Source organism: Ailuropoda melanoleuca, chromosome 1 (assembly GCF_002007445.2).
Source record: "Ailuropoda melanoleuca isolate Jingjing chromosome 1, ASM200744v2, whole genome shotgun sequence".
Taxonomy (NCBI): Eukaryota; Metazoa; Chordata; class Mammalia; order Carnivora; family Ursidae; genus Ailuropoda; species Ailuropoda melanoleuca.
Window position 1 is genome coordinate 207,757,484 of NC_048218.1, and position 27,783 is coordinate 207,785,266.

The 27,783-nt window shown below is 39.8% G+C and overlaps 1 protein-coding gene across 1 annotated transcript; it reads right to left on the reverse strand.

Annotated features, from left to right (window-relative positions):
- Positions 1 to 1,805: 1,805 nt before the first annotated feature.
- XRCC2 (X-ray repair cross complementing 2) lies at positions 1,806 to 27,428 on the reverse strand. Its single transcript, XM_002915503.4, has 3 exons — positions 27,257 to 27,428; positions 14,022 to 14,103; positions 1,806 to 5,551 (listed from the first exon to the last, which is right to left on the reverse strand). Exons 1-3 carry the CDS (start codon positions 27,293 to 27,295, stop codon positions 4,833 to 4,835), a joined length of 840 nt encoding a protein of 279 aa, XP_002915549.1. The 5' UTR covers positions 27,296 to 27,428; the 3' UTR covers positions 1,806 to 4,832.
- Between the last annotated feature and the right edge of the window lie 355 nt (positions 27,429 to 27,783).

The following is a 27,783-nucleotide window of genomic DNA, read 5'->3' on the forward strand; positions in this document are numbered from 1 at the left end:
CTGACATCTGCATGTCCTTCCTCTTCTGAATCTTCATCTGGTAATTCCTCACTAACTGGTTAGCTCTTTGATACCTTAAACATAAATGTGCATTTTATCCAGTTGTTTTTGTTTCTGTTTGGTTTAACATGCTCTGCTAGTACTGAAGTAACACTAACTGGGAGAGTTCAAGTCTTGTAATGATTACGGTATTTTCAGTTTTGTTTTTTTTTTTTTGAGAGTGTTTTGGCAAGACGTGTCCATTGTCCATCTTCAAATTTATTGATACAAAGTTGTTAATATGCTAAAAAATCTCTGCTCTATTCATAGGTACGTTCTCTTATTCATTCCTAAAAACTGAGCTCTTGCTCATTTGACTTTGATGTTCCTGTTTTGTTTTCTATTTCATTAATTTCTACTGTTTTCTCCAATGTCCTTTGAGTTTATTGTTTTTTTAACTTAAGCTGTATGTTAGTAGTTTCTAATTGTGATATGACCTACTGATTTAGAAATTTAAACCTTTTTTCCACTATTTGGAGACTTCTAGTCATCCTTTTGTTGCTGACTTCTGACAATTCCATTATAATCAAGAAAAATGATCTCCATGATATGGATTCTTTGAAATTTGATGTCTTCTCACAGCACAAGATCACTTTTCATAAATTTCCCTTTTGTGTTTAAAATATACATTATTTTGCACGCAGAGTTCTATATATGTTCATTGCATCAAAGTTTGGTTTTGTGTTCATATTGTCTTCAACTGACTTTTTTAAAAAAGGTTTTTGTTTAGGGGCACGTGGGTGGCTCAGTCAGTTAAGTATCTGCCTTCAGCTCAGGTCATGATCCTGGGGTCCTGGGACGGAGTCCACATCAGGCTCCTTGCTCAGCATGGAGTCTGCTTCTCCCTCTGCCTCTCCCTCTCAAAATAAATAAGTCTTTAAAAAAATATTTTATTTATTTATTTGACAGAGAGTACATCAGGGGTAGTGGGAAACACTTAACCAACTGAGCCATTCTAGTACCCCCTTCAACCGATTTTTTTAATTGCTTCATCTCCCAAGGTGTATTAAAACATCTACCGTGATGGTGACTTTGCCAATTTCTCCTTGTAGTTGTACACATCTTGCTATATAGTTTTGGAAGTTATCTTACTGAAGCCATATGAACTTAAAGGATAAACCAACCTTCCATCTTTATGTAGTGATCTTCGTTAAAACACAATGTTACCATAGTTAGAGTTTACTTATACAGCTACATAGCCTCCTTTGATGTTTCTTGGGTCTTTTTTATCTTTTGGCTCTCAGCATTTCAGTACCTTTGTTTTAGATGAGTTTCTTTAAAAAGCGTATGGCAGATTGTTAAAAATCTAATCTAATGACCAAGATTTTTCGCAGAAGCACTCAATCCATTTACAATTAGATTTCTCTCTCCCAGTTATTCGGCGCTTATTGGTCCTGTCCACTTTTCCCCCTGTGCGTGTGTTGTTGTTCTCATTTCCCTTTGCCTCCTCGACAGGCACCATGGAGCAGGTATCCATCTGTTTCTTCTACAGGCAGCTCTTCATCTTGTCCCGTTCACACTAAGTCCAAAGTACATACCTTACTCTCCATCACAATAACACCAGAGATTTAGATTGATAGAATTTCAACTACCAACTTCACATGCATTAGGCTTACAAGCAACAAGATACAGACTTTCTACTTGGTATCGCTTTTTCCTCCCACAAATCTGACATTACTTCCACTATCAATATTTCTTTAGATTTACTCAAGTGCTTATTATTTTCTTTTAGTCATTATTACTTCTTACATCTCAGAGCTTCTGTGATAATATTCCTGCTCCTTGAAGTTTATCTTTTAGAAGTTCCTTTAGTGAGGCAATTTTGGTGGCAAATTCTCAGTTTTGTTCATCTGAAAATATCGGCCTTTCACCTTCTTAGACAATCCATAAAGCAGAGTGTCTGCATCAGAATTTCCTGGAATGGTATTAATAATACAGCATTTGATAGCTGAAGGCTCAAAATTGTATACAAAGGAAGCAATAAGCTAAGCACTATCTTAATTTTGTATCGCATTATCAGATGAATGTCTGAAATACCTTTTATATGAAATTTTCTATCACTAGATTCTCACCATGATTCCAAGAAGTTCACCCCCTTTTTTACAGGTAAATGGAACCCTCTAGGATCTGTAACCCCTCACTCCATTATTCTGTTTCTAACCAGTACTCCCTTATCTGCTATCTGTAACTTAGGTTGTACCATCTTTCCCTGTAAGCCTCATTCTTTAATAAGTATTAAATTTTCTGTAGAGTTCAAGAAATCCCATTGGTATAACTTTTAGTTTGAAAGAATTTTTTTATTAACCAGGATTCTTAATTCCTTCCAACATGTCAGATAACAAATCTTTTTAAGATAACTAAGTCTTTGGTCTGACACATTAATATGTAATTGATAGTTTAAGTTAATATAAAAGTTCATTATTTTTTAATCATGTTCTGAAGAATAAGTTATAAATCTGTGAATAACAGTCCATTAAGTTAATACTTCATTTATATAGAAGAGAAATGGAAACAAGGATAGACTTCTGCTAAGAATTTCTAAGTTTTTCATACACACGTGTAATGCATATACCTAGAGCTAGACAAGGGAAGGTAAGGAATTTTCATTATCTTTTCCGAATAGCTAAAAAGAGACGTAACTTAGAGTAGACCAAGAGATTTTCAATCTTATTTTTTTAAAAAGATTTTATTTATTTGATAGAGAAAGCGTGCGCACGCACACACATGCGGGGGGGGGCGAGGGAGGAAAGGAAAGAGCAGGCTCCCCATTGAGCAGGGAGCCCAATGGAGGGGACCCCAGAACCCCAGGATCATGACCTGAGCCCAAGGCAGACGCTCAGCTGACAGAGCCACCCAGACACTCCAAGAGCTTCTCAATCTTACTGATGACACGGTTATCCAGAGGGAAATCAACAAATTCCTCCAACATACAAACATTTATAAATTACTTACACGTAACATGTAATAAAAACCACAAAAATACAAAGTGAAAAAGGATGAACTAGGGATATAACAGGTCATATTCTTAAATATTTTAAAGTTTATTAGTGGCAAAATAAAATCTTTTGAGGGCATATGGATGTGAGAGTGTGAATGACAGAAATGTGATCATGCATAACTTGACTTGATTGCCATTGGGACCACCATCGTGTTAAATTTCACATGTGGCTGAAGCGCAAATACTGGGCCTAGGAGGGCTGTCTGACAACTTTTTATTGTCTACTGACAGTCTGGTTCCCCCTCGACCCACAACAGAAGGAGCTCCTAGACCAGGACTTGTCCTTCATTAGGGAGACAAGCCCAGAAGACCTCATGAGAGTCAAGTGAGAGGGAAGGACAGAAGGCAAATGGATTGCTGCTGTAAGCAATGGGAACCAATCCTACTGGGATCACTCTCTGAGAACCTCAGTGTCCTCTCAGCTGAGGGGTAAGGAAGCTGGAGTGTTTACACACCAAATCCTGCCCTTCACTGGTTAAGAACTGCCCGGCCTGGCCCACATGCAGCCCAGTAGGCTCTGGCAGCCAGCAGACGCCTCCAGAAGCCCGTGGGTTTTGGCAACTGCAGGTAAGCTAAAAGAGGCTCAGGGTCTGTGAGCAGGAAACAGACAGCATATGCCACCTCTGCTGTCCCTGCATCAGAAAGAATATTAACTTCAATCTTAATTTCTTTGCAGGGTTCTTTCTAAGCCCTTAAGAAGAATCTTTGTTAGATAGGTTAATTTACAGTTAGTTTTAACTAAATTGGTAATGTATAAATAAACATACCCACAAACACCTCACAGGCAATTCTTTCCACTTCCCCACAGGATACTTAGATATGTATGCGACAGATGACCACCTGACACATAGATCGATGAGTGCACCAGAGTCAATCTGAATATCAAATATTGATACAATTTCATCTTTTCTTATATTAAAATGTATAAACAGAAGTTCTGAGGTTTTCTTCCTCTCCACAATACATTACCTTGTGTACCCCTCGAGGTGCACGCTCCCCATTCTGGCCATGCCTTGGCCAAAGTACACAGAGCCTTGTCCAGCTCTCCACTGGAAATAATTTGATTCATTTCATGGTATGGCTGGACTATGCTAAGAACATACTAGTAACATACAGTTCTAATGCGGTTTCAGCATTTGTCTATCACTTCATGAGGAGATGAAAATTTCAAAACAATCTTTACAGAATTCCTTGAATGGGTATATTATTTCCCTGTGTTAAAAAAATTATACAGAGACTGAACCAGAATGCAACTCCATCTTGGACTCATTCTAACTCAGATCAAAATGCTGACTTTCCATAGTCTTTTGGTGTGACAGGCAGATGGGCAGGCTCCTTGTTGTCATCCCCTCTGCAGAAATAACCGCTCTACAGAAACATTTCCCAAAGTTACAGCTTCCTAAAGGACTTACATATGAGAAATCAGAAATGCATTTAAACTTTCCTAAACAATTAAGTACTTAACTAAATTCCAGAAATGTGACACAGTTATAAAAAAGTTCATTTTATTTGGGCTGCAATATGTAGATTATTTATTTAGTTTTAAAACAAGCTTAATATGCAGTTTAATTATTACCAGCACTTTGATTTATCTTCAACAACCTAAGAACAGAATAAAGTTTTACTGTACTAGCTTAAGAAATCCATCCTGGAAAAAAAAAAAATCCATTCTGTGGTAGAAACATGTATATTAATTCTCCCAGAGTTTAAAGCTTTATAATCAAATCATTTTAGCCCAATAAAGATTTTTAAAATATTGCATAACATCCTGAAAACCACTGTTTTGTGATACATATCAACAAAACTCAACGCCACTTTCTCGAATAATAAAAATATGCTTTTTTAAACTGTTACTTTTTAAATGACGTGAAACTAAAGAAAACTGGTTGCTGGTTTTAAAATCCTCTTGTTTGGAGAAAAATATTCTATGCTTGACTACTTGCTGCCATGCCTTGCAGAGATAGGGTCTGTAGTCCACATCTGCCTCACTCGGACGGGTAAAGGCAGAAGGCCCTTCTGTCCAGTTTGAGGTTTTCTGCATTATACTTTGTGTTGTTGCAAAAAGAACTAAGCGATATTCACTTACGAGTTTCTCTAAGAACTGAGCACATTTCTTCAGCGTACGCTCCTGTAAGTTAACACTTTCTCCTCCGTTGACGCGGTCCGTCCAGTAAAAAGCGGAAAGGCTGTCCAAGATCAGAAGGCAGAGGGCAGGGTGGCTACAAACCATGGTTTCCAGGGAGCACAGCGTGACGAGCAGCTGCGTGCTGCTCGTGCAGTTCACCAGAAACAGCCTTCCCAGGCAGCGCTTCACCGTTTCTTCCGAACTCTGCGACAGTCTGTGCTCGAGAATTGTAACCAGCCGAAGCATATCAAAGTGATAATCTGTGTCAATAAATAAGACTTCTACTTCCAGCCCCCCTTCGGATTTTGGGAGTATACATCGTGCTGTGAAATGATAAAGCATTTCTGTTTTTCCGGTTCCCTCGGGACCATGAAATTCAAGAATACCACCTGTGTACAATGTAAAAATGTCAGTCAAAATGCAGCAGCACAGTAACAGTAGGCTACAAAACGAAAAGCCTGCAACAATGTGTAAAATTACTGGAATGTGAAAGAAAAATCAAAGTCCCATGTAAGCAAATAGAAATAAATAAGGAAATCAGTAAATTTCACCTCTGAGAAAGAAGTTGGCTATTAGTTAGCATCAAGAAAATGTGAAGAACAGAGTGACAAGGTTGAAAGGTACCCAAGGAAGTCTCCTGGGGAGGGGAGCACATGCACTCACACTGAAACTGGTGGTAAGCTAAGAACAAAGTGCCAGATTCCTGGTCTTTCAAAAATCCATTGATTACTACGGTACACACCATTTCCGGTACTTGCTTACCCAATATACATTCTCTCCTTTTCCTTAAGTATAAAACCTCAATTTGAGGGGTGGAGGGAGGGAGTGCACGCAGCTGAAAAACTATTTTTCTCAGTATCCCTTGCAGAAAGGGGTCAGCAGATATCACACTTGTAGCCAATGAGACACGAGTAGATTTCTATTGGAGTTTCTAAGTTTTGCTTTCCTGATACAGGTGCCACTTCCGCTCTGCCACTCCCCACTCTAGAGGGGAAGCAGCCATCCTGAAGCAGTGAGTATAAAAGGGACACCCTAAGCAGGGCCCTAAGAATGGTGGAGCAGGAAGACAAGAGGTGCCCAGGACTTTGATGACACTATGGAACCTCACACCAGCTATGCAGGGCCTGCCTCTATACCACTTGTGAGGCGAAGAAAATAAGCCTCCATCAGGTAAACCACTAGGCTGGACTTCTGTTACATGCCGCTAAAACAATCTCTAATTAGGGTTTCTCAGTGTTATTGGCATTATGGGTGGAAAAATTCTTGAATGTGCAGTTTCTTACGTACAGAGCCGGCAGAGTCCACAGCTCTCAGGCCTAAATGCCAATAGCACCCCTGAGCTGAAAACACCCCTCCACATTTCCAAAATGCTATCCGTTATTCTTTGCTATATAAATTTCTTGAAATTGTGCCCCGGTGGAATGACATCTGCACTGTAAATTATTTTCCTAGCATTATAAGTTGAAGTAAACTACTCTGCACTTCAAAGACTCCAAATCTGTTTCTATATAAGTTCCAATAACTCTCTTCCAGTGAGGACAACGCAAATTAAACACCTGGGGAAACTGTCCCGCCTCCAGAGCTCTTCAAAATCTACTCGGAACAGTGGCCTTCCAATTCTTGCTAGTTTGTTTCCATTTAATTTATGGCTGAACCACATAACTGGAAACACTGTGTTAAAAATGCAGATTCTTAGGCCCCAAACAAATTACATAGCCTGAGAATCCAATTACTTTATTTCCTGCTATTACTAACAAACCACTGTAATTGGAACGTTCATAAAGAACATGTAAAAAAAATCTTAGCACGTTACCACTATACCATATTTAAGGTAGTATAAAACTTCAACCAGTTTCTACCATAATCTTACATGCAATTTGCAATTCAAAATTTAAGTAAAAATTATTCTCCCACACCCCTCCCCCAAAAGATTCGTGACTCAAGAAGTAAAACTTATTATTCACTGATGCTCTTGCTGAAAGTTAACATAGTAACTAGAAACCTATTCAAGCCAGATGTTTAGTTTACTCTCTCCTACTACATGACAAAGGAGCTAAACTGAAATCCTCCCTTACCCACAAATAAGTCTTTCACTTCCCTGTATTATAGAAGGAGAATAAACTACATGCACTAGATGAAACATTAACATAGAACAGATATTAATGGTAGTGAAGGAAAGCTGAAAACACAGTTTAGCAAGACTAATCTGAAAACAGTTTATATATACACAGTGAACCACACAGAAACACAGTAGGGAAACCAATCAGCAGACTGCACCAAACCTTCCCTTCTTGTTTCCCCAGAAAAGGTATCAGAAGAGGCCAATCAACAGCAACTAACTTTTCCATCGTACTTTACAAATGAAAAGGGACAACTTGATGATACCTCATTTGATCCTAATAACAATACTCTTGAGGTAAGAAAGCAAACTATCACCCTCCATCATCATAGTTATCACGCTATATAATGTTTTTAGGATTTTTTATTTTTAATTAATGTCTACACCCAACGTGGCGCTCAAATTTACAACCCTAAGATTAAGAGCTACACACTCCACCAACCCAGCCAGCCAGGCGCCCCTCATGCTAGACCATTTCTGACTATTTCGTTATATTTCCTGTACGCTCCTTGAAGGTTGGGACTTGCCTATTCTATCTCCAGCACAAAACACAGTATCATTTGAATGCACTTCATCAGATTACTTTCTTTTTGAGAACTTCTTGAGAGACATCTAAGAAATGATCATCTAAGTCCTATCTGGTGAGGGGTAAAGGCCCCAAAGTGAACTCTGGAACACTGCATTTTGAAAGGAATCAAGTCGGGTAGGGAATCACAGGTAGGGGGTGTGGCACTGGTCACCAGAGTCCAGCAGGTGTGAAGGCCCAGGACAAGGCTGGAAACAAGAGACCAACACAGGAGACAAGCCAGAACAGGAACAAAGTGTCCAGTGGGAGTCCAGTGCCCTACCCACTGCCCCAGTGAGTGCTGACACTTAGTTTCTGGCAGGTCTTCAGCCCTCTTCACATATTCCGAAGGTAGGGGTAAAGCTAAGGTAGTGATGTGAAGGTTCTTCTGAGAGACAGGGTTGGAAGTACCCATACAAACCAAATACATAAGGAATGCAGGGATTTTTAATTCACATAATCACATGAATATCCTAATAAGAACTTAGCTTTCAAAATGCTATGTTAGCTAGGTGTCACAAAATAAAAATGTCTTACGACCACCAGGATTTTAAGACTCAAGACAGTAATAAGAGTGTAGACATGAGATGATCTGAGAGTAAGCTACACAGAAACAGAGAACAGAAAGCTCAATCTGGTAGGTGAGAGTGAAGGAAAAATTAAGAACAGAGGCCAAAAACTCAATTCTTGGGGTACATTCATGTTAGAGGAGTCGGCATGAAAACATATAAGACAGAAATTTAATATAAAAATTAGGATGAAAATGACACAGAGCACAAAAGACTTCAAGAAAATGGAACAGTACTAAATAACATTAAATGCAGCACAAAATTACTCAAAGTAAAGAAATGGCAAGGGAGAGTTTGGGAACAGATCGCTGAATTGGTCCTGGATAGTTACCTTACAGTAGTAAATGTGTAGTTTGCAAAACCACATTTAATATAAGTATTATTTTATGAACCAAACTTCAAAATCAGATACTCAGAAAAGAGATGGAAGGGCTCCCCCGGGGGGGAACTCAGCGTTCTTCCAAGAAGCAGGCTGCAAGGAAAGCAGGGGGCACATGAGGAATTAGCAGAAAAATATGATGGTTTACATTCATTTAAAAAGTAAAAATATTCAACAGCAGTTTCATGAGGCTGGAGTCAAATGAAGACAACCAAAGATAGGAGAAATGCAACATATTCTGAAGTAAAAGGGAAGAGGCTCCACAAGGAGACAGAAATACATGACACTGGCCAGAGGGGAAGTATGACCTATCTCTGGATTTTTCTGGCATTCTCAGAATAGCAAAAAAATGAAAAGCTAGACAATTATTTTCTTGGAGAGAAGGTGGCACCCATAAACATCTTTTAGCGTAACTCAACAGAGTAAGTCTTCGAGAACACTTGCTTACATGGTTTAACAAGGTTGCAAAATCCATACATTACTAAGAAATAGACCACGCAGTATATGGATTCTTTAGATTCTTGGTTTGGTGTGAATGAGATGAGGCAAAGCTTAAGGTGAAATCCTTGGTAAGGAGATTATTAAGGGGTATATAAAAACACTCTTTTCCTTTTACAGATTAGTAGCAAAGCAGTAAAAAGGTCATTTGTAACAACTGGGGTAATAAAATGCGCAAACTTGCAAATTACATGTAAATATTATCGTTAAGGTCCCAGATTCTCTACAAATATGTTTAATGATGAACTGAAGTCAGTTTTGCTGGTTTTATAAACATTTACTGTCTAATCATCACATCAAAAATCGTATTCAAACATGATGTTCTACAGAGGGGCACAGTCCTTCTAGCTGTATTTGTGAAGTCACTTTCTCAAATGTTTCTGAGAGCTGTTACAAAAGAAATCATAACCTTGTCCACTCAAAGTATTGGGCATGACAACTTGCAGTAAAAAAAACAACACCCCCCCACCACTAAATACATATACACATACACACACACACACACACACACACACACCCCCAAAAAACACCTCTACAGTTTGGCACTTGACAAATTAAACTAAATCAGAAAATCTGGATGGTTTGGCCTTGATAGTTGCTCTCATAAATAGAATGCTGTAAGGGATCTGGGTAACAGATTGTCAGAGTGAGTTATGAATCTGAAGATCCTTCAAAATAAGGATAAAAAAGAAAAGCCAAAAAATACATCATCTTGGTACCAACCTACTAATTGTATAACAAATATGTTGAATTTGCAGATTATAATCATTATAGTACAGAAGAGGTAATGAGTTGATATATAGTACTGAGTAACTACTATGAAAAACCATTTAGAAATGTTTACAATGGTATTGAGCTTTTTATAATCCCTAAATCTCTTAGCGCTTCAATTTGCGCTTCCCTATACGGTTTCTGATAAACTACTGTTGTTGATAAATAATCCTTATAATACCAGTCTTAAGTCTACTATTGCTCCAGTGAGCATTCATCTAACTAGTTTTACAGCTAAAAAATCTACAGTATTTATAAAATACTGAAATTAAGACAGTGTTAATCCGAACTAAGTAAACATTTTTGTTAGTGATGGAGCATGATGGTGTTTTTAAAGTTTCTACAAATGTAATATTCAAATGTATAAGTGGTGCTGTGAACCCATGTTTTAGTGTCAGTTGCATAAGGTTCAACTTCATAATATCCTTTCTGATAGAATAGAAAGTTCGATCTTTTTGTCCAACATGTTTGGTCAAAATTTATCTTTTATTACTGATAGTTTAGAAAATTGTTTGCTAACAGATCTGCTCTATAAAAAAGAGTAGAGGGAATCTTCTAGGTTGAATGAAAGGACAATAGATAGTTACTTGAACCAAATGAGTTAATAAAAACCACAGGTAAATGCAACTACATAGGAAAATACGAAGGACAGTATATGTTTTATATTTGTAACTTTTTTTCATTTATCCGACTTAAGAAACAAACGATTTGAGTAATAATTTTTTATTTCTGTTATAATACATTTTAATTTCTATGCTGTAATGGCTTTTTAATTTCTTGCATTAAGTCATAATTTTAGAATTGTTTATGGACATTCAATGTTTAAATGTGTAATCTGTAACAACACAAGTGAAGGGGGAGCAAGCAGAGCTACCCAGTAGCAAAGTATTCATAAAACATTGAAATTAAGATGGTATTAATCCAAATTAGATAGTTAAGATATTAATTGTGATCCTCAGAGCAACCATTAGGAAAATAACTCAAGGGTGCCTGGGTGGTTAAGCATTTGCCTTTGGCTCAGGTCATGATCCCAGCCAGGGTCCTGGGATTGAACTCTGCATCGGGCTCCCTGTTCCATGTACAGAGCCTGCATCTCCCTCTCCCTCTGCTGCTCCCTGCTTATACTCTCTCTCTCTCTTTCTGTCAAATAAATACAATCTAAAAGAAAAGAAAACAAAACAAAAAAAAAAGGAAAATAACTCAAAAAAATAAAAAGTAATGACTGGGAATAAAAATGGTACTCTAAGGGCACCTGGGTGGCTCAACTGGTTAACTTCTGCCTCTTGATTTCAGCTCAGGTCACGATCTCAGTGTTGTGAGATCGAGTCTGTGTTGGGTGGGGTTCTGTGCTGGGTGTGGAGTCTGTATAAGATTCTCTCCCTCTTCTTCTGCCTCTCCCCCCCACCCAAAACAAAGTGGTACACTAGAAAATATTTAAAACAAAAGAAGACAGTAAAGGAAGAACAGAGAAACAAACAAATAAAAAGAATAAAATGTATATAAAAGAGCAAAATGACAGTCATAACCCTATCTTATCAGTAGTTCATTAACTGTAAGTGGATTAAATAGTCTAAACAAAAGGCAGAGACTGGCAGAATGGAATAAAAACACATGATCCAACTATAGGCTATCTACCATAGGCACACTTAACAAAGTCCCAAACAGACTGATAACAAAGGATAGAAAAAGACATGCCATGCAAACAGTAACCAAGAGAGAGCTGATGTGGCTATACTATTATCAGACAAAATACACTTTAAGACAACAACTGTTATTAGAGACAAAGAAGGACATTTTTGTTTTCCACTGTGCTAAAAGATGGCATAAAGATTTTTAAGCGTACAGTTCAGTAGTGTTAAGTTACATTCACGCTGTTGTAAAACATCTCCCAAACTTTTCCATCATGCAAAACTGAAACGCTATACCCATTAAACAACAACTCCCCTTTTCCCCCAGCCCTGGCTAACAACCATTCTACTTTCTGTTTCTATGAATCTGACTGCTTTAGATACCTTATATAAGTGAAATCACAGTATTTTCCTTTTTGTGACTAGTGTATTTCACTTAGCATGTCCTCCTAGTTTATCCATGTAGTAGCATGACAGGATTTCCTTCCTTTTTAAGGCTGAATAATATTCCCTTTTTGCATATATCACATTTTGTTTATGCATTCATCTGTCAATGAACATTTGGGTTGCTCCCATCTCTTAGCTATTGTGAATAGTGCTGCTATTAACATAGGAATGCTAATATGTCTTCAATATTCTGCTTTCAATTCTTCTAGAGATCTACCCAGAAGTGGAATTGTTGGATCATATGGCTGTTCCTCCCCGCCCCGCTTTTTTTTAAGATTTTATTTATTTTGAGAGAGAGAGCATGAGCAGGCATATGGGCAGAGGGAGAAAGAGAGAAAGAATCTCAAGCAGACTCTGCACCAAACCCAGAGCTCACCCTGGGGCTCAATCTCACAACCGTGAGATCACCACCTGAGCTGAAATCAAGAGTTTGATCCTTAACCGACTGTACCACCCAGATGCCTCAATCATGTGGCAGTTCTGTTTTTGATTTTTTGAGGAACCTCCATACTGTTTTTCATAGTTGCACCATTTTATAATCACATCAATGGTGCACAAGGGTTCCAATTTCTCTACAACCTCACCAACACTTGTTACTTTGTTTTTTACTGTTTCCACCCTAATGGGTGTGAGGTGACAAGGGAGGACTTTTTATAATGATAAATGAGTCAATCCATCAGTAAGATATAATAATAAACTTGTAAGTGCCCAACAGTGCAGGAAGCCCCAAAATATATGAAGGAAAACTAAGAAATAAAGGGAGAAATAAACAATTCAATAGTAATCGTTGGAAACTTCAGTACCCACTTTCAATACCAGATAGAACAATTAGGCAGAAGATCAAGAAGGGCAGGAGACTTAATGCTAAAAACTAACCAGAACTATAAAACATCAAGAAAACACTCAATCCAACTATAGCAGAATATACATTCTTCTCAAGTGCACATGGAACATTCTTTAAGACAGACCGTATGTTCAGCAACAAAACAAATCTCAATCAATTAAAAAGACTGAATCACAGAAGTATGTTCTCTGATCAGAAAAGAATGAAAACAGAAATCAGTAAGGACAACAAAGCCGTAAATCTTCTCGACCTTGGATTAGCCATTGGCCTCCTAGCTATGATACCAAAAGAATAAGCAATAAAAAGATAAATAGATAAATTGGCCAGTCACAGAAGACCACATACCGTATAATTCAATTATAGGAAATACACAGACAAGGCTAGTCTACAAATTCACCAAGTAGATCAGTGGCCACCTAGGGATGTGGGAGGAAATGGGAAGTGACTGCTAACAGGCACCGCTTTCTTTTTGGGCTGATGAAAATGTTCTAAAATCAGCTGTGGTGAAAAGTGCAAAAATGAATACTACAAATATGGAGTGGCACACATAAATGGGTGAACTTTATCTCTACAGAGCTCTTCCACTAAAGAAGAGAAGCACAACACCAGCACAGTACCTTTCTATAAGTTTTCCCTGGTGTCGAAGTGCTGGGGGAATAAGTGGGCATGTCTTTTCCCTTCTACAGAAATATTAACAATGGGGTACCTAGGGACTTAACTGTGATTCTCAAACTTCTAAAGAATTAAAGAATTAAAAAAATTATAACAAAACTCCCTCAAATACTGTGTCGGGATAAGAGCGGTCAATATTTATTCTGAAGATTTACTGCAGATGAGTCAAACTTTATCTCATCTGACACAGATAATGAAGACTCAAAAGTGTTCTGTCATGATCTATTTCTCACTTTTTAATTTTATAGGTTAATCCATACAGCCATTTGCTATGAGTATGTACATATCAATGAATATGTCGAGAAATCAACATGTTTTATAAGACTTAATGTATGACACTGTATTTTGGTTTGAGATTGTTTTTTACCATGCACAGATGAATCTTCATCAGCAAACAGATATGGTTCTATTTCTTTCAAGGAACTTCTACCTTCAAGTCGAGCAAGGAGCTTGCAAAAGAAAAAAAGAAAAACTCATTACCTAAAAATATAAAATCTTAGAAATCTATATTTACACAATTTTCCAAAAGTCTATAAAAAAGACTCATTTAATTTTGAGGATTTGGAGGAAATTATGAACTAGGAAATACAATTTAGGAGAAAAATTGTTTCGTTTATTCAGAAAATATCTCCTTTTTTATGGCTCAAACACTGATGGTATAAAAATGAGTCCCTGCCCTCAGAAGAGCTGATAGTATAGTCCGGGATATAAGAACAAACTGCTAACTCCAAAGTATTTACCTTTCTTACGTGTCACAATTTTCTTTCTCACTAAACTTAATACACTTGTTATACAGATACCAGGTTTTAATTTGTCTGCCTACCTATATTGTCAATTTCTTATCTAATAGTTGGAGGGGGCAAAGGAAAAAGGTGGGAAAAAACCACCCTTGAGGAGTTCCCACGTGGATTTGTTGGGTGAACAGAGGCAGGTACGAGGCAGATGTGGCATCAGCCAAGCTGCAGAGGCTGTAAGGAGCATTCTGCACGTAGGTGAACTGTAAGCAGATATCACCTGCTGGAGCTTGTAGCACAGAACAGGCAGAAAATAAAGAAGTGCTGAAAGAGCAGAAGCCAGACCACAGAAGGTCTTAGATGCCATGTTCAGGAGCTTATTCTCTGGTTTGTAGAAAAGAACAAGGGATTTTAAGCAATGTAGTGAGAGGCAGTCTGGAAAAGTTAATAGTAGACAGTTGGGGCTTCAGAACCAGACCTGCTAGCTCCCTTTGGGCCTCAGGTTTCTCATCATTGAAGTGATAACAAACAGTACCCCCCCCAAAGTTGTTGAGGATTCAGGGTATTAAAAAAAAAAAGTGCTTGGCATAGAGTAAGCACAATGTACAGCACAAGCTATCGTCATCTGCATTTCAAATAGATTATCTTGGTGGCTAGTAGGGAATGTATCTGAAAGTAACACCAGATACCGAGAGAAGGCTGGAGTATCACACTAATCTGGAGGAGGAGTGCCCACACCAAGACAAAACCGGTTAGGGTGACAGCAAGCAGAATTGCAAGGCTAATTTAAATGTCAATGAGGGACACGTAATCAAAGCTATCAAAGCTGATTCTCAAGTTTCTAAGCAATCAGCACAGATTTGACAACTCTTCCATACAACAAAAGAAAAAAAGAGCCTATCACAAATGGGAACAAAAGCAGTCACTCTACTGTTTTTTAACTGAAGCGTAAGTTTTTTTTTGGTTGTTTTTTTTTTAATATTTTATTTATTTATGTGACAGAGAGACAGCCAGCGAGAGAGGGAACACAGCAGGGGAGTGGGAGAGGAAGAAGCAGGCTCCCAGCAGAGGAGCCCGATGTGGGACTCGATCCTGGAACCCAGGATCACGCCCTGAGCCGAAGGCAGACTGCGCTACCCAGGCGCCCCTGAAGCATAAGTTTTGAAAAGATTTCCTGAAATCATGAAAGGGTTCTATACATTAATTTAGCAAATGTTTATTGAGTTTCTGTTACATACAATGCACCATGGCAGGTAAAATGCAGACTACAAAGATGAAGAAGATAACCTACCCTCAAAGAACTTGCTGTAACTGATCTCTAGGGGATGATACTTTATTCTGAAACAAAGTAAAGATGGCTCACTACACAAGAGATACAGTGCTCTGAGTTAGATTCTGAAGGTGTATCCGAGGTTAAAACTCTTAAGATATGACCTGTCTTTCTCACTAAGTTGACACTTGCACTGACAGTGCACCAGCGGTGGTGGGTGAAAATGCTGGCACAACCAGGGTAGAGGCATCAAACTGTCCCAGCACACATGGCATTCTTCACCACTCACAGAAAAAAAACAAGCAAAACTAGTTTTTCACAAGAATGCCTTTGATGAGGCAGTTAAAAGTATTAGTTCTATTAAATCATGACCGCTGAGTACTTTGTAGAATCATTGTGATGACACAGGCCGCATACTAGCAGTAAAGAATTTAACCTTGATCAGAGAGGTCTGGCCTTTGCCCTTGGCTCCTGGGAGGTCATCTTCATGTCTCGGAATATCCTGCCTGACAGAAGTTGTCTTTGTTTACCAGGGGGCCTTCGCCACACGAGACGGTCTAACAGTGCGACTCTGGGTTGGGGCTTTGGGTCAACTTGACCTCTGGTATCGGGGGCCCACAGTATGCAGCTGACTGTGTCTACCTGAGAGAGCCCGAAGAAGACTCTGGACACCAAAGTTCAGATTAGCTTCTGCAGTTGGGAGACACACACTGATCCTGGGAGAATTTGGAATTCTGCAAGTCTGCATTTGGAATTCTCCTGGACTTTGATCCATTACCTCCCCTCCTCTGGCTGTCTTTAAATCTGCATCCTTTCCCTGCAGTAAACCACAACCACGAATATAACTGCTTTCAACGAGTTCTGTGAGTCCTTCTACTGAATGCTATACCTGAAGGTGGTCCTGGGGACCCCCCAACTTGCAATTAGTATTAGAGTTGAGTACAGTCTTAGGGATCCGGAACACGGCAGTTTGTGTCTGAGGTAAAGTCTGTTCCTGGGGACGTCCCCAACTTCACACACAGATGAAGGACTTCTGCTCCAAAATGAAATACAATCGTTTTTGGTTTTTTTCTTTAGGAAAAGCACTTGTGTTGATTATTTGAGTTGGATGCTTTTTCATAGGCTACCCTTTTATTTGAAAGAATGATTAAAAGACAAGCTTTGATTATACAGACTTGGTATTTGGCAGACATTTTATCAAAAACAAAGAAAGTATGGTTGTCAGTTCAAAAAAACTGACAGTATTTGTTGCCAGTGATAACATTTGAATTTTGGAAAACTCATCTACCACTGTGACCTTGGCAGCTTCCCAATACTTAAGGTCCTTTTTGGTGAAGTTGCCAGTGTTTTAATGAAAGTGATTTTTAAAAAATAATTATTTAACAAAACATGTCTACTTGAAAGATCTGTGTAATTCAGTGAACCAATATTTCCCAATGACCAATGCATGATGTTAAATCATTCCTGGGTAAAAGATTCACTCCAAGCGTAAGACCAATCAATGGTTTTAACATATGAAAAATTCACTGATATAATTTTATATTCTATGTTGCAATTAACTTTTAGGAAACTACTATCTTGTCAAGTTTTGGTACAGAATCAAAGAAGAAAATCCACAGTTCTCTAAAAAGATCTTCAAAAGACTCCTTCTTTTTTCCAACTATTTATCTGTGAAAGGCCAGAGAGTCTTCATGTACTTTAACCAGAACAACATGCAGTAATAGACTGGATGCAGAAGAGAACCCAGTCAAGTTCTGTTCAATCAGACATTAAAGAGATCTACAAATATGTAAAACAGTGTCACTCCTCACATTTTTTTAGGGAAATATAGCTACTTTTCATTAAAATATTTATGATAATATTCAAAGGGGTTATTATTGTCACTTGTATATGAATGTAAATATTTAAAATTCTAAATTTCTCAGTGCAGCTCTCTGTCTGGCGCTCACCTGCTCTGGACATCTCTCAAGAGTGTATTTTTCGCTTTAATAAACTTTCTTGCTTCTGCTATTTAATAAATAGATAAATTTCTCAGTTTCACTGACAGATATAGCCCACATAAAAAAAGCTCTTTTGGTGACAGATATTAACTGCACTTATTGTTGTGATCATTTTGCAACATAGACAAATACCAAACCATCATGATGTACACCTGAAGCTAATATAATGTAACTATTATAAAACCAAAAAAAAAACCCCACAAAAAATGCACAAAAACTCTTTAAAATCCTCAATAATTTTTTAATGTGTAATGTACTCCTAAAGCCCAAAAGAACGAGAACCACTGAGTTAGAAGACTGAGAGTCCAGCTTGAAGGGCAAGACAGAAACTTTCAGGGACAAGATGGAATAGAATGACTTCAAAATGTTTTAAAAAGCATGTATACAAATAACCAACTATCCTCATGGGAATGATTAACTTAGGAAGTTACTCCAATTGTTTACTCTTATTGTCACTGCTCAAAATATTTTAGAATTCTCCACTGTGAGAATTCCTGGTAAGAAAGTATTCCAGAAAGCTTTATATCGGCATGACACTTGGGCAGAGACAGTATTACTCCTCTTACCAAATTTCCACTATTATTAAAAAATCAAGTTCATTTTCAAAGGATGAAAACTTTCCACTACTGAGAATATTCAAAATAATGTTTTACAATGCCAAAGCAGAGTCTGTTTCTCTCTTTCAAATAAATAAATAAATAAATAGATAGATAGATAAATAAAATCTTAAAAAAAAAAAAACCAACCACCCTAAAAATCTGATATAACCTATTATAGAAATTAAAATTAATGATGTCCAGATTTAAGAAATGAATTGAAAGAAGCCAGGTATAATCAATCTGGAGTTTCTGAAGGGCAAAAAGAGCTTGTTAAGTGTCCAGGGTAAAAGGAACCCAAATAAGTTTTGCTAGACAAGATAGTTTAATCCTTTTAGGAAAGAGTAACACATTGGGCAATCAGAGTTTGGTCAGGAATTTTCTTGATTCTCTCAGCAATCTTTCTGAGGCCAAATTTCCTATTTAGGAAAGAATGCACAGTGGACAAAACAGTTTTAGTCTACTTGGCAGTTTCACTAATATTATTAATTAATAGATTTGACATTTGATTTGTCAATCAGTTTCTGCTAGGTTTTATTATCATAACAATAGTCATCTACTAATAGCTACTATTTGTGCTTACTGTGGTATCATCATATATACATTATCTCTTTTAATTGTTACATTAACTCTATTTATTATCATTCTATTTTTCAGATGAGAAAACTGGTAGATGCCAGAGCCAAGATTTAAGAGATCCCTTCTGGCTCCCAAAGCCTGGAGTTCTTCTCCTGTCCTCAGAGTCAGTATCACCGAGTCTAATAAAATTCGAGTACAGAGATGAAACGGTTCTGCACCTACGCAGCTGATGACCAAACTGACCGAGATCCTGTCTAGGCAATCACAGGGCCTCTTTCAACCATCTCTGTTAGTACTCCCTCCAACAGCAACAAGGAGCCCAAATGTTTTCAACAGCAGCACTACTACCAGCATATAATCTGCAAAGGGGGTAATACTCAATTGGATACAGATATCCACTGGTAAACATTTCAGCTAAGTCGAATGTATCCCAGGAACCGAGTGAGGTGCTAGGGATATACAGATGTAGCAGGCACAGTTCCTATCTTCAAAGAATTTGATAGGGTAGAGTCAGAAGGTTACGAAAGTACAATAAAGTGTTGTAGCTGCTACAACAGAAATACAAGCAGGGTGTTGCGAAGGTGTGTGAACCTGACTAACGCCATCTTGGACAAATCATCCCCAAGGATCAGTCAGGGACCTGGGACCTCCTGGAGCACAGCACCCCTCCTGACATTGTTTCCTTTTGTTTAACCACACCCTTGGGAATAATATCCTTGACCTGCCCGGGAGCTCTGACTATGACACACAGCCATTAAACACTCTCCTCTTGGGTGGTCCTGAGGCGGCACTCCCAACCCCAGGGCTAGAAAAGCAGGTCTTCAGGGAGGTGGGGTTGCAGAGGTTTACACATCTTGAGGCTGCCTGCAGACAGGCTCAGTAGGGAAGTCCCCCTAACAAGCCACTTCACATCCAGCTGGACTTGTCAGCCTTTCTCTTCAGTCTCAAACGGTCAGTTCTAATTTGGGGGAGGCACCCTTAATTTTGAATAAGAGATTTAGCATATAGTTCTTTTAAATACATAAAAAATGTGCATTGATAGAGAAACGCTTTTTTTTCTTTCCACATGGAATGTCCTTTGCCTATTTTTCATTTAAATTTCTAAGGCCAAGACTATTGAACAAACGACAATAACATACATTCTTCAAGGCCACCTCCTTCCACGAAGGTATAACTATACTTAACACATTACCAGCCTGTCTCCCCCATCTGTAAGTAAAAGCTCAAAAGGAAAAGAATCTATTTTGGCTCACAATGAGCTCCAAAAAGCTTTTGTTTGGCAGAAACTCAGGAGCTGCCTGTTAAATTAAAGGTAAACAGTGCATAGGTAGGCAGGCTTGGGAAGGATGGAGAGTGTAAAGAACCTCAAACTATTTCGATTTTCATGTCTGGACAGTCTGCAAACTTCTACCAAACAAAAGTCCATGAGTATTCATGTCATCGAAGGGCTTCATACTAACAAAAGTCCATTTCCAGTGCATCTGTATACCTCCAACACCTAGTAAGTAGAATACCTTACCATACAGATGTTTTTAAAGACCATTTAGTTGTGGAAGCTTACACAAGAGCAGAAAGAAGAACTTAAAGATCAAACCAACCAGAAATGAATGGCATTAAGGTAAATAAATATATACACACATATATTTAGTTCATTTGGATAAAGGCTCATTTCCCCTGATCTTTTGTAAATAAATCTGTCTGCAGAAAGGCCCCAGCAGCAGGGCTGCAAGCGAGTTAAGTATAAAAGCCTACCTAAAGGGGCTCCTGGGTGCTTCAGTCAGTTAAGCGTCTGCCTTCGGCTCAGATCATGATCCCAGGGTCCTGGCCCCCACATCAGGTTCCCTGTTCAGCTTCTCCCTCTGCCTTTCTCCTCAGTTTGCGCTCTCGCACTCTCTCTCTAATATATAAAATCTTAAAATAAAAAAATAAGCTACCTAAAAAGCAAACATTCTAAACCAAATATTCCCACCCCTGCCCTGTAACAGGCCTGGATTTCCCACCTACAAAATAAATACAATTCTTAGTTTTATTACTCACAAGTAGAGGAAATTCAGGCAAAAACGTGTAACTATAACACAGGGAACTGAGAGAGGAGCTGAAATAAGGAAGCAAGGGAAAGCAGCAGCTAAGTGAATATGTATGTGACTGACACGAACTTTGGCTCTCATGGTAGTTCTACAAATTAGAGGACCGATTCCTCTTCACGTGGGAAATTAGACTCCTCTGCAACTTTGATAATTCAACTGTCCTTCAGGGCAGAGTACTAGGTCTGGCTCTTCAATCAAGCTTGAAGAAGAACTAACGCTTTTATAAAAGCAATCATCCTGTAAGAGGAAAAGGAAAAACAGGTAATACAAAGTAAAGCAGAAACTCCTATATATACCTGACAATTTAAGCAGCATGAATTTAAGTTTTTAATACCAGTGAGCTAACACAGTGTTGTATTAGGTTCAGGTGTACAATATAGTAATTCAACACTTCCATACATCACCCTGTGCTCATCACAAGGGCACTCTTAATCCCCATCACCTGTTTCACCCATTCCTCCACCCTCCTCCCCTCTGGTAAGCATCAGTTTGCTCCCTACAGTTAAGAGTCTCTGTCCTGGTTTGTCTCTTTCATTTTTTTCCCCTTTGTTTTTTAAGATTTTATTTATTTATTTGAGAGAAAGAGAGCATGAGCTGGGTGGGGGGGGGGAGAGAGGACAAGCAGTCTCCCAGCTGAGCAGGGAGCCCAATGCAGGACTTGATCTCAGGACCCTGAGATCATTACCTGAGCTGAAGTCAGACGCTTAACTGAACTGAGCCACCCAGATGCCCGTTTCTTTTATTTCTTAAATTCTTTTTTTTTTTTTTTAAAGATTTTATTTATTTATTTGACAGAGATAGAGACAGCCAGTGAGAGAGGGAACACAAGCAGGGGGAGTGGGAGAGGAAGAAGCAGGCTCATAGCAGAGGAGCCTGATGTGGGGCTTCGATCCCGTAACGCCGGGATCACGCCCTGAGCTGAAGGCAGACGCTTAACCGCTGTGCCACCCAGGCGCCCCTATTTCTTAAATTCTTGAATGAAATCACATGGTATTTGTCTTTCTCTTACAAACTTATTTTGCTTAGCACAGTACTCTCTATCTCCATCCATGTCACTGCAAATGGCAAGATTTCATTATTTTTTATGGCTGAATAATATTGTTGTATGTATATATCACCTCTTCTTTCTCCATTTGTCAATCGATGGACATCTGGGTTGCTTCCATATCTTGGCTATTGTAAATAATGCTGCTATAAACACTGGGGTGCATGTATCCCTTTGTTTTTTTGTATTCTTGGGGTAAATACTCAGGAGTGCAACTTCTAGATCATAAGGTAGCTCTAGTTTTAGCTTTTTGAGGACCCTCCATGCTGTTTTCCATACAGGCTGCTCCAGTTTGCATTCCCATCAACAGTGCACGAGGGTTCCTTTTTCCTACATCCTGGTCAAAACCTGTTGTTTTCTGTGTTGCTGATTTTAGCCCTTCTGAAGGTGTGTAAGCAGCATTAATTTCTAGCAGAATTTGTAAGGACTAAATTTTAAATTTATGATATCCCACAAATTAGTAATTCCATTAAATGCGTTCTTCAAATTTCATCAGGAAGTTATATCAAACTATTTCAAATTTTCATTTAGATTGAAAAAAAAAACAAATATAGGGGTGCCTGGGTGACTTGGTTAAGCGTCCAACTCTTGATTTCGGCTCAGATCATGATCTCAGGGTCATGAGATCAAGAACCATATCAGGCTCCAATCTCAGCTAGTCCGCTTGAGATTCTCTCCCTCTGCCCCGATTGCACTCCCTGCCTCTCAAATAAATAAAATCTTTTTAAAAAATCATACATGTGCACAGTCCCAGAATGAAACAATAAAGCACAAAATCAAAATTACAGGAGCTTAATGTTGGCAGAACACTTATTGTCACCTTGCATATGAGGAACTCTGCTGGAGAAACACTTCTGGCATATTCTATCCTCCTCTCATTCTCTCTTCCCCAGAGATGATTTTCTAATGGGTTATTTTAAGAGCAGGTACTAGACACCCATGGATCATCCCCTTCCTCCCTCCCAACGGTTTTCCTATAGGAACTACACACTCTGCTGTGTTCCTATTCTTCAGCCTAAAAGGAGAGCACTCAGAAATGAGCATCTGAAAACATAAGTTGGCTGATAACCTTGACAAGAGAATTTTAGCGGTACAGCCGAGACAGAAGCCTCATCACGCCATGGGCGAGAGAGTGAATGGGAGATAAGGAAGTGTAGGCATAGAGCACAAACTCTTTGCTGTGCGGAGGAGTAAAGGAATACAGCTGGATGGGCGCAGACATCTAGGGAGGTTTTCTGCTTCGCATTTACTGTTTTATGTTAGGATACTAATGGAAATGATTGGTGGAAAAGAAAATGAAAAATGCTTAAGACAGGGATGCCTAGGTGGCTTAGTCGGTTTTAAGGGTCCTGGGACAGAGTCCTGCATCAGTCTCCTTTCTCAGCAGGTAGTCTGCTTCTCCCTCTGCCTGCCACTCCCCCTGCTTGTGCTCTGACAAATTAAAAAACAAAACAAAACAAAACAAAAAACGCAGAAGACAAAAAAATGACCATAGGATGGGAACATCTGTAGCAGTGAGGTCCTTGAGGAGGAACGTGATGGAAAAAATCCATGTCACAACTGGAGAAGTTGCAGTTTTGTTGTTTTTTTTTAAAGAATTTACTTATTTGAGAGAGCCCGTGCTTGAGTGCCCATGGGGTGGGGGGAGAAGCAGAAAGAGAGGGAGAAAGAATCCCAAGCTGACTCCCAGCTGCACATGGAACCCGAGGTGGGGGGTGGCCCCCCTCCAACCCCCACCCCGGTTCGATCTCACGATCCTGAGATCATGATCTGAGCCAAAACCAAGAGTCGGATGCTTAACTGAACAAGCTACCCAGTTGCCTCGGAGTTGCAGTTTCTTTTTCCTTTTTTTAGAGTTTATTTATTTATTTGAGAGAGTGAGAGAAAGAAAGCACAAGAGGCGGGAGGGTCAGAGGGAGAAGCCGACTCCCCACTGAGCAGGGAGCCCGATTGGGATGATTGGGACCCGATCCCGGGATTTCAGAATCATGACCTGAGCAGAAGGCAGTCGCTCAACTGACTGAGCCACCCAGGAGCCCTCGAAGTTGCAGTTTCTTAGAAGCAAATATTTATTCTATCTTAAGGAGGAAATTCAGAGAAAAGCAGTGCATATATTATCAAGATAGACTTCATGAAAAAGCAGGACTTGCTATATTAATATCTGGTGAAGTAGACTTCAAAGGAAAGAAAATTCCTAGAGTGTACAATGAGGGACTTTATAGAATGAATTATAATAAAAGTATCAATCCACCAAAAAGACATACGGTCCTAAATGTGTACGTTATCAATCAGAGCCTCAAAATACACGAAGCAAAACTAAGTAATACAGGTTAAAGGAGAAACAGACAAACCCACAATTATAGTTGGGACCTTAAAGTGACCTCTCAGCAAAGGATAGACTTACAAACAGAAAGTCATTAAGGATAAGGAAGATCTGAACTCACAAGATCTGACTCATGTATATAAAACACTGCACCCAACAACAGCAGAATATACATTTTTTTTCAAGTGCCCAAGGAACAGTCATCAAGACAGATCACACCCTGGGCCATAAAACAAACCTCAACAAACTTAAAAACAGCGTATGTTCTCTGACAATGATGGACACAAACCAGAAATCAGTAACAGAAAGACAACAGGAAAAATTAAGGGATTTCCTGTAAATTTTTTTGTTTTTTTCAGTGACACATAAAGCAAGGCAGAGCGAGGGGAGAGGGAAGAGGAGAAAGGTAAGAAATTTATCCACTAAAGAAACAATTATTGAGTGCCAACTGTGGGCTAAATATTGTTCTCAATACTAGGACTAAAGGCATAAACTCAGACAACAAAGTCTGCTCTCATGACCTTTAAATCGATATAAAGTGTCAGGTGGGATAAGAATAAACAGGGTAAAAGAATAAAGATTAACACTAGGCAAAAAATGGGTTATTTTATTGTAAACTAGTCAAATGCAGGTCTTTAAACCAAGGGTTCATTATTAAGTTTTCCACTTGCTACCTGGCCTACCATAATTCCATCTCTAGAATCTGTTAAAAGAAAGTATTTTTTGCAACTTTATTTTCTTGGAAGACACTGTATGAAATGGCTTTTCCCTACTACTCACAAAATGTAGGAATGGACAGCTGTTTTTTAAAGCTGTAATTCTAGTGAATTAAAATTTTAAAGTATTGTACTTGTTTCTTGGGCTAGCTTGTGACTTCAGGCATCTTCCTCAACACAATGCCTCCAAGCAGAATCCATAGTACTGCAGCATAATGTGCAAAGGAAGAAAATTGTGTCCAAACAAATTAAGCACTAGCCACTGTGTGCCCAAAAGCACTTAAAGGAAGAGCTTCACTCAGTTGGTTTTGTTAACAAAAAGGAAAAGAATAAAGTAGCACCTACTGCCCAGCTCCCTATTCTCCCCTCCAACACTCTGTACTCCAAAGTGATAAAAGCCAGGCAATCTGGCTTAGGGTCTCCATGCAGACATGGCAGGCCAAGGATATGTTGCTAAATTTTTCGTTCAATGATTTGGCTGTGCTGGGCTCCCATTTTTTTTTTTTTTAAGATCTTATTTATTTGACAGAGACAGAGGGGGGACAGAGAGCAAAAGCAGGGGGAGCTGCAGGCAGAGGGAGAGGGAGAAGCCGGCTCGCCTCCAAGCAGAAAGCCAGATGCAGGGGCTTGATCCCAGTACCCTGGGATCGTCACCTGAGCCTAAGGCAGATGCTTAACTGGCTGAGCCACCCAGGCACCCCAGGGCTTCCATTTTTTGGATACTAGGCTTATTCTGACTGCAAAAGTCATTGTGTTTAACCTGGGTTTGAAATGTTCATCTAAGTAAGTAATGTTTTAACTGTAGTGGTTCTTATACAAGCACTGGCTCTACTCTTAAGGAGCAAGGTTTGGTAAACAATGGCCAGGTCAAATCCAAAAGCTTAAAAATAAGTTTTATTGAACACAGCCATGCTAATTCATTCACCTCCCTATGGATGCCTTCACATTAGATATGCAAGGTAAAGGAATTCTGACAGAGACCCCCCCCCCTTTCCGGCCTGCAAGGCCTAAATACTATCTGGCCCTTCACAGGAAAAGTTTGTTGACTCCACTTAAGAGTAATACTTCTCGGGTGCCTGGGTGGCTCAGATGGTTGGGTGTCTACCTTCAGCACAGGTCATGATCCCAGGTCCTGGGATGGAATCCCATGCCAGGCTCCCTGCTCAGTGAGAAGCCTGCTTCTCCCTCTGCCTCTCCCTTCCTTTTGTTCTCTCTCTCAAATAAATAAATAAAATCTTATTTTAAAAAAGAGTATTGCTTCTCTCCCTCACCTGTATAAGAGATCCTTCTTAATACACCTCTATTTCTCAGGGCTCACTGCCCAACTCTGCTATCCCTCACTAGCTTTGTTCCAACTATCCAGAACTACCTGCAGTTCCCCTAAATAAGCCGTGCTCTGAAGGCAGATCCATGTTAATTGCTACTCTGACTGCCACCCCCTCCTTGCCAAACTGATTTCACATGGTTCTTAAAGCTTCAGTCATCTCCTCCTCCTCAGTCTTCCGCGATGCCTGCCTGCCCTTCTATTGGACAGCATGCTCTTCCACACGTGCAGCAATTTTTTTTTTTAAGTCGGCCTCCCTTCCTAGTTCTTCAATGGCACAAGTTGTTTCTTTCGCTTCTTACTCCAATTCCTTAACCAGCGGCTGACACATAGTTAAGTACTTGATACTTCTTGGTTCAATTCCTGAATAAATTCTTGCAGGACGTCAAACAGCTGGCGTGTTTCTGGAGATACGTAAGCAGGAAATGCAAGCTGGGAGAGCGAGGGCTTGAGGCCATAAGCAGAGACGGAGAGACTCGAGGGAGAAGGGGAGGCAACTTACTCAAATACCGATAAACGTCCATAAATTCTCCAACGGGCAATCCCTTTTCCCCGCTTCTGTTGCCTGGCTTACCATTTCTAACCGCAGTCACCGTGTGACAGCTTTGCACCGTCAGCCTAGCGAGCAGAGATCAGGAACTGCACACCTATCACCGCACGCAGTGGGGGTGTCTTCCTCCGCCTCCCTTCAGAGCGCGCGCGTTAGCCTGCCCATCTCAGAAGACCCCCAGGTCCTGGGGGCTGGCTCCCGGGGCAAAGGTGGGAGGGGTCGGCCGGGGTGCTGGAGTCCAGCACGGCTCGCCTTCCCTCAGCCGAGCGCCCCCGGCCAGGACACCCGCCCCGCCTTCCCCGCCCTCCCGGCTCCCTCGCCCGCCCAGCGCCCTGTTCTCATCTCCCTCGCTCCCGTCCCAGACTCGGCGGCTCTCACCTCCGTCCCAGACTCGGCCCTGCGGAAGTCACTACACATCGCCCCGAAGGCTGGACGAACCAGACACTCAACTTTCCCGCCACCAGCGCCATTTACCGCGAGCGGCGGAGGCCAGACAGCCAGTCAAACGCGCTGACCCGCTGACCCGGGCTGGAGCCTGCGCACTACGCCCGCCCTCAGCCAGGGAGGCGGCGGGCATGCGCAGTAGTGTTTACGGGCGCACCTCGCCCGAGTGACGTCAGACCCCGGCTCCTATGAGACCCGGGGACAGCTGGTGATTTTTTCCTTCTCTCATAAACTTCAGTTCGTTTTTATTAGATAAAACTAGCAGCGTGTTCTTCCTTCCTTCCTTCTTTCCTTCCTTCCTCCCTCCCTCCTCTTTCCTTTCCTAAGTTTTATTGAACACAGCCATGCTAATTTCCTTTCCTTTTCTCCTTTTTTCTTTTCTTTCTTTTCTTTTTTCTTTCTTTCCTTTCCTTTCCTTTTCTTTTCTTTTTCTTTTTCTTTTTTTCTATAAACAAAGCAGT

Bases quoted from the DNA above. Each gene is read 5' to 3' on its own strand.
- XRCC2 (XM_002915503.4), bottom strand. From the start codon at position 27,295: ATGTGTAGTGACTTCCGCAGGGCCGAGTCTGGGACGGAG. The intron at 14,104-27,256 runs GTGAGAGCCGCC...TTCTTTTGCAAG, and splicing joins GGGCCGAGTCTGGGACGGAG to CTCCTTGCTCGACTTGAAGG. The intron at 5,552-14,021 runs GTAAAAAACAAT...CATTGTACACAG, and splicing joins TGAAGATTCATCTGTGCATG to GTGGTATTCTTGAATTTCAT.